This window comes from Lynx rufus, unplaced genomic scaffold, assembly GCF_022079265.1.
Source record: "Lynx rufus isolate CCGP_SWC_20201006 ecotype Redwood Valley unplaced genomic scaffold, mLynRuf1.p SCAF_7, whole genome shotgun sequence".
Taxonomy (NCBI): Eukaryota; Metazoa; Chordata; class Mammalia; order Carnivora; family Felidae; genus Lynx; species Lynx rufus.
Genome location: NW_025814889.1, coordinates 29,160,001 through 29,173,056, shown reverse-complemented (window position 1 = coordinate 29,173,056; position 13,056 = coordinate 29,160,001). Strand labels below are relative to the sequence as shown.

Here is a 13,056-nt window from a genome sequence, read left to right as displayed (position 1 = left end):
CTTACCCTCTGTCTCTCTGTCCTTCAAAAATAAACATTTTAAAAAATGCAAAAAAAGAAAAAGCAAATAAGGTGATAAAAATTTTTGTGATAACAATAGCTGATAATGGAATGGTATTTTATCATTAGAGTGAAGAAAGAAAACCCATATAAATCTTACTGTGAAATATGCCACAAAGTCAGGTTGTGATTCAAGGCTAGCCTGTCGATGCAGCAGTAGGAATTGTAAAGAGAGATACCATATAGATTAACTTTTTAACAATTAACTTTTCCCAAAAAAACTGTAATTGAAACTTGATATAAATATTTAGCATATGTACATAACCATGCTACTTGTCATGACTTTTTCTTTCCAACAAGGATTATTTTTTGCCTCTAACCTTTCTTGCCTATTGAATACTTCATACTTCTAGCCTTTGCTGTTACCTGCCATACATATTTCTAAAATCACTCAGTGCATCAGCTCATTCACTCTTGCTTTTGTATTTTATCCTGCGTTTCCTCTGTTTAATGATTTCATCTCTTTATCATCTAAAACTGCTCAAATTCGCCACTCCACATAGCCTTTATTGTTCAGCTCTCAAATCCTTACTACTCTATTTTTGTGACACCTCCACATTATAACTTTATGTTCCAGTATGGTAATAGTTATCTGAGGTTTGCTTTGTGTATCTGTAAAATTATTTTCATTATTATTTTCCCAAAATTGATTTGTTAATTCTTTAAAATAAAGACTAGATCCCCCTTTTTTAATTCTCTTCTGGATTTTTCATAGAAAATTAAGAAAAAGGTACAGGAGCCAATGGTAAATACTAACTGCAGGATTTCAGAAGCTCAAGAATTTCTGTTCTGTTTTAACTGAAACAAAATATTTTATGAGGTTGTGTTTAGGTTGTAGGAACATACCCATGTGTCACAGAAACCAACCTCTAAGATTTTACAGTAAAAGATGACAAAACAAAGTCTTCTATCTCTTCTGAGTATGAATGACTTCATTATAGCTATAAATTTCTTTTTAAAACTTACCCAAACTGTACGTTTGATGAACATGGTTTCTAGAGTTTGATTAATATATGACTTTATTGCAGCAAGATAAAGCTGATCTTATCCGACCTAAACGTAAATATGAGAAGAAGCCCAAAGTCTTACCATCGTCTGCTGCTGCTACTCCTCAACAGACGAGTCCTGCCGCACTGCCAGTCTTTAATGCTAAAGATTTAAATCAGTATGACTTTCCCAGCTCAGATGAAGAACCTCTCTCCCAGGTAAATATGAGAAACTCTCTATGAATATAGAGGAGGGATGTAAGAAGTCACGTGTTTTGACTCACTTCATTTTATTTAAAGGTTTTGTCTGGCTCTTCAGAAGCTGAAGAAGAAAATGATCCTGATGGTCCTTTTGCTTTCCGTAGGAAAGCAGGCTGTCAGTACTATGCTGTAAGTTTCAGGTTCTCTTTTTCAATAATAAACTGTTCACCTTTAATTGACAAAATGAAATAATTTAGATTTTTTTTTTTAAGCCTCACTTAGACCAAACTGGCAACTGGCCTTGGACTAGTCCTAAAGATGGAGGATTAGGGGACGTACGATATAGATACTGCTTAACTACCCTCACCGTACCCCAAAGGTGTATTGGATTTGCACGAAGACGGGTTGGGCGCGGTGGAAGGTAAGGCATTTCTGTACTCCTAGCATAGGGATATTTTAGACAGTAGGGAGTCAGATCTAGAGCTGAAAATGAGGTAATCCTTCTCTCAGTAGTTCATTTGTTCCCATTTGCTGTTCTTAACTGATATTTTTACTAAAATCCTTATAGAAACTGCAAAAAGTTATTTCAGAAGTTCTGGGAGATATTAGGAGAAAGGATTGAATAGGCTAAGAATGTCATAAAACTTGGGGCACTTGGCTGGCCCAGCCAGTTAAGCATTCGACCCTTGATTTTGGCTAAGGTCATGATCCCAGGGTCATGACATCAAGCCCCACATAGGGCTCCATGCTGAGAGTGGAGCCTGCTTAAAATTCTCTCTCTCCCTCTGCCGTTCTCTCCTGCTCACACTTTCTCTCTCTAAAATAAAATAATTAAAAATCAAACAACAACAACAACAAGAAATGTCATATAACTAGTATACTAAGTCGTTTAACTCATTAGTGAAAAGGATCCAGGATCAATGCATAACCTGACCCTGACATCCCAGTTTTTCTGGATCTAATCGCTCTTCTTTTGTTTAAACGTGATGGAACCAACCCATGTATATTCTAGATGCCTTTATGTAAGACTTTGTGTATTTGTGCAGGAGGCAAGAAGGAATTACAGAGCACATAAAAGTGCAGAAAAAGAAAATTATTCCTATGTTGGTGAAAAAAAATATATAAGGCAGAACATAATATTAAGGTGCTTTTGGGAAAAAATCTAATGATGTAATTTATAGTGAATTATTGCTTATATATGTGTTTCATTTTTGAATCTTAATTTCAGTTTTTAATCACTAAAAACATAAGTTTAGAGTTGTCTGAGCACTGAAATATATTTTATTTAGTGCTTTTCCTCCCATTATTGTGTTGACATCAATAGTAGTCAAAATTCTCTATGTTGGCTGTATTTTGTTCTGTACTAGCATTTATCAGTGGTAGCATTTTAAGATAGAATCATTTTTATAAAGTTTATATAAATAACATAAAAGTATATCCTCTAGAGTAGTGGGTATCAAATACTTTGTCTATAAGAAATTTTAATGAGGGGTGCCTAGGTGGCTCAGTTTGTTGAGCTTCTAACTCTACTTTGGCTCAGATCATGATCCCAAGGTCGTGGGATTGAGCCCCACAGGCTCTGCACTGAGTGTGGAGCCTACTTAAGATTTTCTTCCCCTCTCTCCCTCTCTCACTCGCTCTCTCTCTCCTCCTCCCTTATTCCCTCTGCCCTTCCCCCCTGCTTGCGCGCATGCTCTCTCTCTCTCAAAAACATAAAGACAAATAATTTTTAAATAAAGAAATCTTAATGATGTAAAATATCCGAAAGATCGCATACTTTTTATTATACTTCTACCTCTCCCCTACCCCTGTCAAAAAAAAATGAAGTGTTTGCTTAATAGAGAACAGGTATTTTATAACGTATTTTGGTGCTTTGTAATGGAAATAAAAACCTTTGGTTGAAAAGCAATTTGAAAAGAAAAATATTCTCATGTTTTATCAGTAACTTATACTAGTAGACCAACTCCTAGAACTATTGACTCTTACTGATGTAAAATGAATAGTATACGTTATTCTTTAAGGTGGAGTACTCTCTTTAATCAGATAATTATAAAGTAAAAGAACTTTTATCAGAAGTTGAGAATTTTTTAAAAAAAGAAAAGAAATTGGGAGTTTAGCCTATAGGAGCCAAATACTGAAATAATCAAATTCATAGCTTTTAAACATTTAGTCTGAGATGGCTTTGGGGGAATTGAGTGGGTCTTTTTAATATAATTTTTGAATAGCTATTTTACATATATGTTCCCTGCCTTATTTTTAATAGGGTCTTACTGGACAGAGCTCACTCAGACTATGACAGTATGTTTCGCCATCTGGATTTGGAAATGCTTTCCTCTCCACAACATTCTCCAGTCAATCAGTTTGCCAATACCTCAGAAACAAATACCTCGGACAAATCTTTCTCTAAAGACCTCAGTCAGATACTAGTCAATATCAAATCATGTAGATGGCGGCATTTTAGGCCTCGGACACCATCCCTACATGACAGTGACAATGATGAACTCTCCTGTAGAAAATTATATAGGAGTATAAATCGAACAGGAACAGCACAACCTGGGACCCAGACATGCAGTACCTCCACGCAAAGTAAAAGTAGCAGTGGTTCAGCACATTTTGGTATGTGTTTTTGTTATGATGTACATTTCTATAGAAATGTCAGGTTCATTAATTTTTTGAGTATGTGGTCTATTTAAGTTTAAAAGTCCTTTTCCCTCAAAATAATGAGAGAAAAAAAGGACTTGGTAAAGTATTCATTTGAATTCTGTTTGTACATGTGTTCTCATTTAAATAAACCCACATTACAAAGGTGAATTATTACTATTTAATATATGACATTTGTTTCCTGGGTACACTCTGTGAACCACAATTCCTGATTCAGCAATTATATTTTCAAATAATAAGAAAAGAAAATGGGCTGTTAATTGTTACTATTTTATACTTGGACACTTCTCTAGTCTTTTTTTTAAACTGTAAAAGTAGACCAGCAAGTCAGTAGATATGCAAAAGCCTTACCTAATGATAGTAATGCAGAACAATTTATAAGAGGGAAAATAATTTTTCAGAAAACAGTATTTAAATATTTAAAGGATTATTTTAATTTTATAGGATTGTAATTTGGGAAACATCTCTAGATAATATCTGCTTTAGCATTATGGCTATATTGTGAAATGTGTCTAAAATAAATGCTGTCTTAAAATATGCCTAAGATTTTAGCTTTCTATTTTAAAGCATAAATCTGTGTTATACGAAGCATGTAGATTATAGAAATTCACTGTTAAAATTATGTTACCACAGATTTTTGTAAAGATAATTTAAATACACATTTTGAAGGGACTGTAAAGATATTTATTGCATCGCCCCAATTATCTGGTAAGGTACAGCCAAACCTTCTAACAAATACGAGAACGTGCTGCTTATTGTTAAAGATCTCCAGAAAAGGTTCTATAAACCAATTTACTTTGTGTCTAGAAAACAAGTACTTCTGTGAAATGGAAATCCTTATTAGTTCATAAGAAAAATAATCACATTTCAGAAATCAGCTAGATCATCTAAATTATTCTGAGGCCTAACAGAGTAGTATAGTTCCATTAATTTCAGAGTGTATATATATCATGGAAAGTTAATCTTCTCTGCTATTACAGTCTTAAAAATCAAAATAACTTTTCAATATGAAGGAAACATATAGTGTGGGGTGTAAACATGTAATATGTTTTCCCTGATAGATTTTTAGGCTCTATAAATTCCTTGAGACTTCTTGTAGAAAATTGGCATGTTGTGTCAATCCCCATCTTCTCAGTCCTTAAATAGAGAAGTTGAGGGAGTGCCTGGTGAGCTCAGTCGGTAGAGCATGAGACTCTTGATCTCTGGGTTGTTTGAGCCCCACATTGGGTGTAGAGATTACTTAGAAAAATAAAATCTTTAATAAAAAAGAATAGAGGAGTTGAATTTTATAACTATCCTAAGGATCTTTTAATGATCTTTTATGTAAATTGTTTTGCTATACTACGTAAGTAAGCATTGATATTATGAAACTTACCTGATTTGTGTTTGCCAAAGAATATTAAAAGGTGAACTTTGAACAGTAGTAGTATTACCAAAAGTTTAGCTGAAAAAAAATTTTTAGTAACTGTGATTTTCTTTTTAATCATTTCCTTGCCCATATATACAACTTTTAGAAAATGGGTTTATCAGTTTTTTGTCATTGCACTTAATTGTTTTCAGTTTTCCCTTAATTTTTACTAGATCTTTTGTATACTTAGAGAATAGTTGCCTACAGATTGCTATAGGGAAATGCTTTATTTTTTGCTATTTGTGAATACTCAAGAAACCTAAAGCTCTTCTCTTTATGCTTTATAAAGTATATTATAGTAGAATCATATCATAAGTACATTTAACTTAAAAAATTCAACTATAGGCCCCTGGAGAAAAAATAAAATTTTAACAGTTCAAAAAGTATATAGGATTATGAATACAATTCTACTGAAAGAATATAGTCTCCAGAATTGGCCACTCTGGCAATGGCAGAAGTGAATCTGTTGTTTCTCACAGAGTGTCAGTGCCTCCTGAGGTGCCACCTTCATTCATAGGTGAAGCATCTCACCTCCATCAGTGTAATTATAATTTTAAAGATAAATTTTTTCATATAGCATGGCCCCCAGATACAAGCCAAACTATTTCATCTGGTACTCAACCACAAAAATTGATTTCATCTGATGCAAGAGGAAAAACTGCTGAGCTTATTGAAAGAGATAACATCCATCATGGCACACTCTAAAGGAATTTTCAAGGCTTAATTTTTACCATACTGACTTTGGAACTTAACTATTAGATAAGATAGGAGTCAATTGATATATACTTACTTGCCTACTGCTTAAGCCAAGTATTTTGATTTAGCCATTTTTTTCTGTCATTGTTTTAAATACCAATATTTATTCATATGTTGTGGCATAGTGATATACCCTCTGAATTGATTGTCCTTTTCCTAAATAATCACCTACAAGAGCCTATTTCTTCTCATTTTCAAATAGGAAATTCTAAATGAGGATATCAAGAGTCCATTATTTTTAGTAAAAGGTATGAGCTTTATTTAACACACCAACTTTTATAGTTTCTGGTGCTCAGAATTTTTTTGCTTGCTTCCCAGTCTTGGCCATTTTGCATAGTTGTGTGGCCAGATGGGTAACCTGGTTAGTCTGGCATTAGGTAGTCTGGTTAGTCAGGTACCAGAGTGCTTGGTCCACTGGATAACACACAGCAGAATGACACAGTGCTGAGGAACTTGGGAAGACTTAACTATATGCCTATTTAGAATTTCTAGGACTAGATCTTAGTATGTATGGCTAAATTGTGTATCTTAATCTTCAGTTAATATGTGATTTGGACAGTTTCCAAGTACAGTATTTTTTTTTTTTTTAATCTGTAAAAGTACCTTTGAAAATTTAATGTTTGTTCAGTGACTAAGTATTCATTTGCATGCGTTTGAGTTTCGGGGATACGAGATATCAGAACTAACACCTTTTTTTCATAATTAGAAAGGACTATATAATTTTGAAAGACTGTAAGTAGAAAAGTGGTTTGTAAACCACCATTCTATGTTCAGGATTTGAATTCCTAGTTCCCACTGAAATTTCATCAGCATTCTACAGATTAGGCTTATTTTCATAAGTTAATAGGATATATGTAGCTGGAATGATGTTCTAAGTCTCAGGATCTGTAGCTTACTTAAATTAGTGCAATTTACTTCATAAAAATTGTAACATAAAGTTTTAAAAGGAACTCTAGTTTGAACCTTAAATATTTTTATGGTTAGATTTTATAAAATTGTAGGACCTTAATCCTTATCCAAGTGTGTTTCACAGTTCAGAATTACATCCTCAGCAGGGTCTGGAGTAGCACCCATAGTAAAATTAATAGTTCTCTCTATGCTGAAGTACAAGAATATTCACAATAAGGGAAGCTTGGGCCACAGATAATCTCATGTTCAAGTAATTTGTGGCCCAATGAATTCAGGTTCAGTCATGTTTGGCCATCTATGGCAATATACCATGTTTTTTTTTTTCAGGTTGGATTTCTGGGTGGCTGACAAATGCTTAGGAACCGCAAAACTTTCGTTCAAGCTTGCTGACTTAGGGGATCATACTTTAATACTTTCTAAAGTCATTTCATTTTATATTTATTTATTTAAAGTTACCTTTTCCTGTACTGAAATAATTTTCTGACTACTGCTAAAAGAAATTTCTAATTGAGGATTCTCTTTTAAAATAGGTGTTTGGGTTTGTTGTTGGTGGGTTTTTTTGTTTTTTGTTTTTTTGTCTTTGTTTTCACAAACAAAACGACATACATTTTGGTAATCTTAAATCTATCTTCTCAAACTGAATTTTCAAATTATTAACTTTTTTCTAAGTACCTGTCATACTCACTACTCCCACTTCGGATCATTTCAGTTGATCTGCTCCAGCTGCAGGAATGTGACTTAAAGAGCAACAGCTTGAGCTATAGGCTATTCCAGGTGCTGGGTTACCACATAATAGTTTCTTTGTCCAAGTAGACTGGTAACATTTTAGATTATTTCATCTAAATTCCTACCCCAGAGAATTATTAGCAGCTACCAAAACAACAGTGGTCGTTGTAGACCTTTGCCTAAACACCTCTAGGGAGGGCACATTCAGCAGTTTTCAGGTTATTCTAGAGTTCGGAATCTTGTTTAGAAAGTTCGTCCATATATTGAACAAAAGCTGCCTCCTTAAATTTAAATCTACGGATTGCTCTTTTACCCTTAGAAGCATGCTGAATAAGTTTTCTTGCTTTCCAACATCATAGTATCCTTCAAATATTTGAAGTCTTACCATGCTTCTTCCCTCTTCTCAGCTTTTAGTCATGTCCCTCGCGTGACTCCTCTCCCATACCTAGACTCCTGTCAGGTGTTCTATATATGAGGCTGTTTGTTTTTTTAAAGCACTTGAGTCACACTGTTGGGTATATAAAAAGTTTGATTATTTCTTGTAGATAGTATTAAATCTAAAACTTTTATCTATTTCTTTTCATATTTAAAATCTCGTTGGTTTGGGATTGATTTTCCCCCTTCCACTGTTAACTATCTTTGTGACCTCAGATGAAAGTTTCTTCATCTTTAGTGTGAAGTGGTAGGAGGAAATCACCAAGGATGCCTCCTAATCTAAAAATTTGGAGTTCTGTGAAACGCTTCTGATTCTAGGTTTGGTCATCTGTTCATGAAACCATCTTGTCCATCCTTAAGTAAATTGCAAACTTGACTACCACGCCCTGTCTGGAGGTAGACATACAACCTTAACACCTTCTACCTTGATAGGGATTGTGGTCATTTTTATTTATTTACACTTAGCATTTGGTTAAACTTTGAATTAGAATGCCATCTGAAGTCTTCTCAGTTTTCTGTATAAATAACAATATAAAACCCAATTTATTTTGTATTTGCCCAAATTTACTACCTTACCTTTGTCCAGGCTTTTCCTACTTATTCATATAGCCTTTAGAAGGATTAGAAATTTATTTCTCAGAAGAAATATAAAATCCTTACATCGCATGGCTGAAAAAGGCTTTAGTGATCACCTAACTTAATATTTTGGATGAACATACTGAGCCCTAAAAGTTCGGTTACTTGCCTAGGTATACTCAGATAGTTAAGATAGAGCCAAGAGCTGGAAAAAAAAAAAAAAAAATCAAGGTTTCTTGGCCCCTACACCTATGGTTTTTATTACCTTCACTTACAGCTTATATGTTGCTCAACATATGCATGTCTTTTAGATCATTTATTTAAAATGTCTGAGGAAAATTTTGTAACTATTCCAGAGGTGTAATAATATCTAAGCAATAGATTGACAATACTGATCTAAAGTCATGATGAGTGTTAGGTGCATTTTTATTCCTAAATCTGTATTAGGAAGAAGTTAACAGTTGTTTAAAAGTGAAATTCAGAGACCAGGATTAAAATGTTAACTTACATTACCACAAAAATATTTGGAACCTTTATTCAAATGAATTTTCCAATTTATTATTGCTAAATTTTTTATTAAAGTGTACACAAATACAAGCAGAGTTCTGCAAAAGAATATATTCATTCATATAAATGGAGTTTTTTATATACAGGTCTCCAGTGAATGCTAAATTACTGTTTTTCTAGATATGTAATGACCTGACCTAGCAGAAATGATCCTTTCTTAAAATATTTATTGAGCATCCCCTACTAGGGAATTCAAGACTTAGGCAACTCAATCAAATTTAGGAAGTTAAAACATAAATCTCAAAAACATACTAGCAAAACTAATAAATTAAGTTGCTTTTTACGGATTTTTTTAAACCTAAAGATAAATGTTACAGTAATTATAAACCATCTTTCAGGGCAGCATTAATTTTTATAAGTTTTCTTCAAGTTTTGATTCAACACATTTCTCTTGTATGGAAATGAACATTTTGACACAAAGTTACTTTATGTCCGTATTTACAGGTTATCCTATTACCGGTAAAAGTCTTCCCTGTAGTATTCAGATCTGAGAAATACAACATAGTAGGAAAAGAAACTTACCAAGGGACAGATATCAACGAAAGTTTTTACAAGAAATTATGTTTTTGCTCTTGTAGCCTAAGCACTTAGTTCAATTCAAGTGTAAATAAAGCCTATGTAGACACTAATAACTTCTGAGGTTTTCCTAAATATTATTTCATAATTTCCTGATCCATTGAAAATATGGTAGAATTTCTACCTGAACATTTTGTAGTGGTAGTAGGCAGAAAGGCTGTATCCTGGAAGATAAAGTTTCTTTATGAGTTACGAGTGAAAATTATAAAACTTGATAAAGTGAAACTGTCTTCAACTAAATTATTAAAATGCAATTAAAGACAACAGGAAATTTGGTGGACAGTGTTTTGAAAACATTAAACTTTAGATTGAGGAAATTTGCATTGCATGATTTATAGATTCCCTGGTATTCAGGGATGCATGATAACCTTTTTTGTGTTTTGAAATAATTTCTTACCCAAACACCACAGGCTTCTTAAAGAAGCCTTTAAAGTCAGATGTTGTGATTGTATGTACCCTTTTTTTTTCCTTTTTTTAATTGGCAAAAAATAAGAAAAAGAAAAAGGTTTCCTTTTTAAAAACTGCACACACTTTTTTGGGGGGTAATAAATGAACATTTTTTTGTTTGTTTTTTTTAGAACTGAGCTCTCCATAGACAAACATAAGTAGCATAACACAGTGTCTTTCCTCAGACATCATTCTGTACAGTAAATCAACATAAACAACTCCGTTCTTATTGACTGGATTTTTTCCAGGTGGGTTAATTGGGTGGGGAAAATTAATTAACCTTAACATTTGGAGCCTCTTGTCTTCCTGCTAAAGGATGAGTTCTTTAAAAAATAAAATAAAAAAAGGTAATAAACCAACAACCTTATATTCCATATAGAGGGAATGTTTGTAATGGCTAAAATTAGAAAATATGTAGAACAATTAGTATTTATACACAGAACTATTAGGGATCATCTGAATGCATTGGGACAGTGATATGAGTAAACTAGAAACCAAATGGTAATTACCAGATTTCTTCTCAAGCTCCATGCCAAGTTGAATTCTAAATATGTAGATTTAAAAAGCTGGATTACCTTTTTACACTGTCTAGCACAAGTGTCACAGCTTATAAAAATAATGGTTCTGAAACTTGAGAAGTGAGCATTTCTCTTTCCTATGTTGTTATAACTCAGGAAGTTTATAATTTTGTTTTTCTTTAAACTCCAGCCACTCCTGATAAATGTGGTTGTAAAAATGCTGAATTTTTCATATGGAAGTGATCTTTAGCAGGATCATCAGCCTTTGTCAAATGCTTTAATTTTACACAAAAATTTTCTTAATGCTGAAATTTGTTTTAGTATTGTAAGATATGTGTGGTATCTGTGTGTTTTTATAAAGTATTTCCTCGTTTTATGTTCAGCATTTACAGCCGAACAATACCAGCAACATCAACAGCAACTGGCACTAATGCAGAAACAGCAGCTTGCACAAATTCAGCAACAGCAAGCAAATAGTAATTCCTCCACCACCACTTCACAGGTGAGGGATTTGTCTGTCTTATGATTATCCCTCATTGTTTCCCACCAGAGTTCATCTCTAATTACCAACTGTTGTCATAGAACCTTGCATCTAACCAGCAGAAAAGTGGCTTTCGCCTGAATCTACATCATAGCCATTCTATACAGGGTTTAGAAAGAACATTACAGGTGAGTATGGAAGCTGTTGCCTCTGCTCCCTATTTTAAAAAGTAAAGCTAAAAAACATAGTTAAATGCGATCAAGACACTGTCTTCCAAGTCTGTCCTATAGTCTGTGAATTTTCCTTGTTAGTATATGATCTCACCCAGCTCATTTTCTTAGTTATTTTAATTATTATTAAAATTTATCTTAAATTACATACTAAACCTCTTTTACTATTAAATGAAATCACTTTTAAACCTCAAGGATGATAAATGTTTGCCATTGAAACACATTTAAAGCTTGAAGGCTGAAATTTGAATTGAATCTAAGCATCTTGGAGGACAATTCATTTAAAAAAATTCAAAGGGCCTCTTAATTTCTAGGCCAAGTTATGATGTGATGTTTTGTTACTTCTGTTCTAAAAGGATAGTTATCCTCCTGTCCCAAAGATACCTTTGGGGTGGGTGGGTGGGTGTGTGTGGGTGTGTGTGTGTGTGTGTGTGTGTGTGTGTGTGTGTGTGTAAGTTAGGTAAAAGAAGCTTACATACTCATTTTTCATTATATGTATTTGCAAATCACTGAAATGTTTTACTAGCATATTTCTTGTCTGACACTTTGTGTTGGAGGTTTACTGTTTCCACATTCTAGAAGGTTTATTTTTGTGGTTGATTTGTCCATATTACATACTGTCACATGTGAAGATCAAAATTCATAATCCCTGCGTTCTTATATTGTTTGAACACTCTTCAAATTTATGACTATCAAAAGAGATGAAGATATTTCAGTGGTTTGCCACTTTGGTTTATATTCAAACTGATTTTGGTATACCTGTGTAACTTTAATGTTGATTTGAGACTAAGTGATGCTGATTAGATTTGTTTTGTATTTTCTTTTTAGGGTTTTGTTTCCAAGACTTTGGATTCTGCTAGTGCTCAATTTGCTGCTTCTGCTTTGGTGACATCAGAACAACTGATGGGATTCAAGATGAAGGATGATGTGGTGCTTGGAATTGGGGTGAATGGCGTCCTTCCAGCCTCAGGTAAGGATAAAGACATTTAAATTGTTCTGATATTTGTAACCTATATCTCTAATAAACAGCAAAGTCGTACATTGTTTAGATGCTTCTTTCTTTTTCTCTAGGAGTATACAAGGGCTTACACCTCAGTAGTACTACACCAACAGCACTTGTACATACGAGTCCATCAACGGCAGGTTCAACTTTGTTACAGCCTTCAAACATGACACAGACTTCAAGTTCCCACAGTGCACTGAGTCATCAAGTAACCGCTGCCAATTCTGCAACAACTCAGGTTCTGATTGGGAACAACATTCGATTAACTGTACCTTCATCAGTTGCCACTGTAAACTCTATTGCCCCCATAAATGCACGACATATACCTAGGACTTTAAGTGCTGTTCCATCGTCTGCCTTAAAGCTGGCTGCCGCAGCAAACTGTCAAGTTTCCAAGGTTCCATCTTCATCTTCTGTAGATTCAGTTCCAAGGTCAGTAGTTATTTTAAGCCTAAAATGTTTGAAAAATATGAGCCCTAACTTAAATCCTCTAGCAGTGCTCTCTACTTATTGGTGT

The 13,056-nt window shown here is 33.8% G+C and overlaps 1 protein-coding gene across 3 annotated transcripts in view; it reads left to right on the top strand.

Moving 5' to 3' along the window:
- EPC1 (enhancer of polycomb homolog 1) overlaps positions 1–13,056 on the top strand; it is a 91,427-nt gene that overhangs the window by 76,096 nt on the left and 2,275 nt on the right. For 2 of the 3 annotated variants that reach the window (XM_047064861.1, XM_047064859.1), the window contains exons 7-14: positions 1,088–1,264; positions 1,346–1,435; positions 1,519–1,667; positions 3,510–3,862; positions 11,209–11,327; positions 11,408–11,494; positions 12,365–12,506; positions 12,608–12,971. In XM_047064861.1, the coding sequence (XP_046920817.1) occupies positions 1,088–1,264; positions 1,346–1,435; positions 1,519–1,667; positions 3,510–3,862; positions 11,209–11,327; positions 11,408–11,494; positions 12,365–12,506; positions 12,608–12,971 (1,481 nt within the window). The remainder of the gene's footprint in view (positions 1–1,087; positions 1,265–1,345; positions 1,436–1,518; positions 1,668–3,509; positions 3,863–11,208; positions 11,328–11,407; positions 11,495–12,364; positions 12,507–12,607; positions 12,972–13,056) is intronic. The other variant, XM_047064860.1, reaches the window with a different exon arrangement.